This window comes from Amblyomma americanum, chromosome 1 (assembly GCF_052857255.1).
Source record: "Amblyomma americanum isolate KBUSLIRL-KWMA chromosome 1, ASM5285725v1, whole genome shotgun sequence".
Classification (NCBI taxonomy): Eukaryota; Metazoa; Arthropoda; class Arachnida; order Ixodida; family Ixodidae; genus Amblyomma; species Amblyomma americanum.
This window is the reverse complement of record NC_135497.1, coordinates 321,248,112-321,252,759: the sequence shown is the minus strand read 5'-3', so window position 1 is coordinate 321,252,759 and position 4,648 is coordinate 321,248,112. Positions and strand designations below refer to the sequence as shown.

The following is a 4,648-nucleotide window of genomic DNA, read 5'->3' as shown; positions in this document are numbered from 1 at the left end:
ACGAATTAAAATGTCACAATCACGTAGAAAGAGTGTGCTCAGCGGCCCAGAAGAAACTGGGTTTTTTAAGAGCAAAACTGGGAAGGGCAACAAAAGATGTTAAACTGCTGGGTTACAGATCTCTTATTCCACCATCCCTAGAATATGTGTCCGTAGCATGGGCGCCCCATCAAAAGGTGGTGGTTTTGGTGAAAACATTTATTAATCATTGAGAGAGGTATTGGGGGTCATGACCTGAAGGATCACGCCCTTACAACCACTAGGTGTAATGCCTAGTCAGGCACCCCATTGGCGGTTGCCGCAGCCCGAGCGCGCTGCGTTAAGGCCATTTGGGCCTCGAGGGTGCAGCAGCCGGACAGGGTCGCCTCCCAGCCCTCTCGGGTGGGGTTTGGGAGAGGGGGTAGGGATGGGTTCTGCTGGCAGGCCCACACCATGTGGTAGGTGTCAGACACCTCCCCACAGTGTGAGCACCGCCCGACGAATTGAGGATCGAAATGCTTTAGAGTTGCCGGGCACAGAATCGTGTTGGTGAGCAGGCGCAGGACTACTCGCTTGTTGGCCTTCCCCAGCCCTTTGCACGGGGTGGGAAGAGTTTGGCGCGTGGACTTGTAATAATCGCATATTTCCTTAAAGAGGTCGTGAAGTGTTTTCCGAAAATTTTGAACGACGTATGTATTTGGAATTCTGACCCTTCATTCTATAGCTTACAGTGAATTGTTTCATCGTCCGGTTTGATTTAATAGCGAAAAAGTAAATTTAGAATTGCCGGCACGCGTCCTCCTCAACTGTACAGCAAACGTCATCTTAAGTAGCCAATCAGAGACTTCTGTCGCCGATACAACATGGCGGCTTAGCGAGGCCTGTTGGCCCATAGTTGACCGAGGTCAGAGCACTATATGTACTCAAATGTGGCGTCAAAATGACGTCACGTCGCGTCACGCACACAAGCCAGGTAATTTAAAAATGGCCGATCTTCCCGAGCTGCAGCGTCGTTGGTTGGAAAAGAGTCGGCTGTTGGGGTTGGAGCCGTACGGCGACACACCTTTTCGGGTGCAAGATCGGCCGTCGTCAGAGGACGACAGCTGTGAAATGGCTGCTAAGACTGAGCGTGCGGCCGGCAACTAGCGGTCGTAGCCCGCGGCACAACCGCTACTTTCGGAAGCCCCGACCGTGAGCCTCCTGAACCCGGTGGTGTCGAGAATACACAATGGTACGTCCGAGTCTTGTTGCTTACGTTGAGCAGTTTGCGAGAGAGTGCAATCGCTAACCGAAGCATTCGAATAGGTGTGTCTGCGGGCGGTGCGTGTCGATGCCCATTGCACTCGAGAGCACCTGCTGCCGCGAGATCTCGGCAGCGACTGTGAAGCAGCCGTCCGGGTGCATCACGGAGCACCCCCACTTTTATACCCTGTGCCTCGACGAAGTGGTGCTCACAGTGGCATTGCAAATGCTTCTGGACCATGGGCTACACGTCGAGCACACAAGGTAAGAACAAGGCTCAAACAGAGACGCAGCATGAACAAGCGACCTCCTTTTTTGCTCTTTTCTCACATCCGAAGCGCTGTGAGCCACTGGGAGCCAGTGGTCATCAAAGACTTCAACTTAGCGATAATTTCTGGGATCGCATCGTTCCCTAGGAAAATGCGTAACAGCGCCGATGTTGTGTTTGCACAAGGTGTCACGGTGTGTAGACACATCGCGGCACGTCAGTGCGAACGCGACCTCGGTGGTCTTATTTTTTCTTTTTTCATATGCGTGGACGAGCACGATGTTTTGCTACTCAGGTGGTAAAATATTCTTGAGTAAACGAGCAAGGCAGTTTAGACGTGTCTTCTGGGACGTGTGAACTTGAATAATGCGGTTGAAGATCATGCCCATAGTTGTAAGGTGTATAGATGCTGACCAGGACACATTTCTGTTTTATTGGCTGGGTAAGCGTCTTCAACAGGTGCAGCACTAGAGAAGCCGATTGCGACGGAAAGGACTGAGAACTGCAGTAAAATCAGTACAAAACAAAAAATCCTTTATTTCGCAGGAGAGTGTACAAAATGGAATTCCATATAGCAAAGTAACCTAGCCCCACTCACTGCCAGCACAATCACCATCCCAGCAGTGTCCTCATTGCTATCTTTTTTTGGCAACGCGCATTAGGTGGTAACGTTCTATAGTGTGTCATACAAATTGTTTCGATTAAAAAGCATTTGCTGATAGACTTCATTGCAGCCATCATCACTTCTACTAATGTGTGGATGCTTGTGGCACAGCACGGTGTATAAAATCCGCATCTTCAACAGTCACATAGTAAACCTGTCTTACATGTGTCGACACTGGCATCTTGCATGTGATGGGGGTGCGAGGCATTCCTCTTTGAAACTCCCAGCTGTTCCTCAGCTCCATCCACCAGCTCTAAAGTTGTAAAATCATAGGGCCGACCAGCGTGACAGAAGAGGTGGTATCACAAAATTAAACAGAAATATTTAATTACACAAATAGTTTTGCATTGATGAACACCGCACAAAAAGTGATTGCCTTGGTTTCGATGACTGTTGGTTTCCTTCACTAGTAAGTCATAAGCCCTCATTTCACTCAATTATTTGCTCAGCAGCTTCAGAAGAGGTCCTAGCAATCTTGATGACACAGGTAGCATAAGAGAGTTCTCTCAGAGCTTCTGCCCTTGTCACTCAATCACATTACTACGCGACACTTTTAGTAACCGCCATGGATGAGGGCGGCACTGATGAACACTCTCAAGGTTAGGTTACATGCAACATAAAAACCACCTATAGCAGAAGACTGGGCAGCCGCTACCATATCTAAGTTGGTAGAGCATGGAGCGCAAAATTTGGAGGTTGAGGATTCAGAGTTACCTGCGGCATGTGGTTGTTTTTTCTTTTGCTTTCTGATTTATGACATAATTACACTAATAATTTTTAACTGATAAACAACACAAAAAATAGAAACATTCCACAATGCTTGCCTTGGTTTCGATGATTGTTGGCTTCCTTATTTTAAGTTGCAACTTACCATGCGAAATCTGTGAAACACTTCACTCAATAAAGACAGATTCTTCAGAAGACCTGCACAGCAACTGGGTGCAGCAACCTTTAGTGTCGCCCAATATGTGCTCTTACCAGCCATGGCAGTAATGTTCGTTCCTGTTCACACTTCCAACATTTACACGGGCACCCGCCACTTGCTTTTTGAGCCAGATGAGAACAAAGCTGCGAAACAGAATGTTCTCGTGCCACGGGCCGTTCTTACTGTAGATGACGGTTGCGCACAAGTTTGGACAGTGAATGCCTCATCAGAACCTGTTTTGATCCCGTTGGGGCTTAAACTCACTTGATTTGATGCTTATGACACTCTTACTATCTGATCCATTTCTAAGTGCGAGCATTCCGGTCGAGCCACAGACTTCGCCGTCAATATCGATCGCATGATTAACAAGTAGCTTTTTTCGTCCGAACTGCTTGCATTATAGACTGTTCTTAGCCAGTAAGCGTCAGTGTTTGATTTTGCTCAGCCAGCCACTTCCTCTCCGCTGCCAATTTATGGCATGCAATACTAAATTAACATTGGTACCAATTTGTACATCAGACAGAAGCCTTATTGTGTGTCCCAGGCCGAATGGCCGAATGAACTCATATAGCCTCCCTCAAACGCTGCTATCACAATGCTGTCTAAATTGCTTGAGGACAACCTTCAACTCATCTGGGGCGAAATGCGAAGCCGTGCTATAGTGCAGTGAGAATATGATGACGGACTCGATGGGCGCAAAAATGAGCTATGGGGCTCGCCGCTAACCGTTCAGTGACGTTCCCGATCCCTGCTTTGGCTTTGTAAATAAACGCTTTCCTGTAATTGCAACTTCGTATGAATATAATAGTTCAGCAACATTTGCCGGTGCTGCATGTGGAGAACTGTGGCACCATGAACAAAAAGTTTCAATGCTGCCACGAAAATGTGGTTATGCCACTGTTGCATTTTTGTTGTCTACCATTCTCTCTCAGTAACTTCAGAATGTTGCAATAGAATTCAGAGTTCACAATGCTGCCAGGAAGAACACACAGTGACAATCAGATGATCTAACTTGCAAACAATGACGTCGGAACTAACTTTACAGACACTGGTAACATGATTAACTTTCAGCATTGTAAAAGCCTGAAACTGAACATTCATTTTGCTATGCTGAAAAAAATGGTGACTCTTGTTTTTCTCTTGTCAACAGGAGGTACCGCTACATCAGCTACAGCCAGCTTGGACACTGGCTTTGGGGACGCCTGGGCAGACATCACAGGAAGGTCCTCCCTGCTTGTGCTGTACACCAAATAAGAGAGAGGTTACCAACCGAAGGTTACACTGGTTTCCAGTATGCACAAGGGTTGTAGAAGTTCGTTCAGCAATGGTTGTGAAGTTGCAGTCATGCCTTGTTAACATGGACACCCTGATATGAGGACAATTTTCAAAGGGCTGATCTCTTCCCATTCTATTCTGCCCTGGTAATATAGAAACACTGCCTGGGCTGTGGACAGCTTATTTGGGAACCAAAAAAAAAAGGTGCATTTTGTCTCAATTTTGTAGACATTGCTTTGGTCCTCTGGGACCACGCTCATTGGCTATAATGTGCAGTTGAAAATTGGTTGTTGGG

At 47.1% G+C, this 4,648-nt stretch overlaps 1 protein-coding gene across 1 annotated transcript; it reads left to right on the top strand.

Moving 5' to 3' along the window:
* Positions 1–1,289: 1,289 nt before the first annotated feature.
* Positions 1,290–4,388, top strand: LOC144120526 (uncharacterized). The gene is made up of 2 exons (XM_077653036.1): positions 1,290–1,485; positions 4,229–4,388. Exons 1-2 carry the CDS (start codon positions 1,310–1,312, stop codon positions 4,386–4,388), a joined length of 336 nt encoding a protein of 111 aa, XP_077509162.1. The 5' UTR covers positions 1,290–1,309.
* The last annotated feature ends 260 nt before the right edge of the window (positions 4,389–4,648 follow it).

Excerpts from the sequence above, each read along its gene's own strand:
- LOC144120526 (XM_077653036.1), top strand. The coding sequence starts at position 1,310 with ATGCCCATTGCACTCGAGAGCACCTGCTGCCGCGAGATCTCGGCAGCG. Across the intron at positions 1,486-4,228 it reads CTACACGTCGAGCACACAAG|GAGGTACCGCTACATCAGCT; the intron begins GTAAGAACAAGG and ends TCTTGTCAACAG.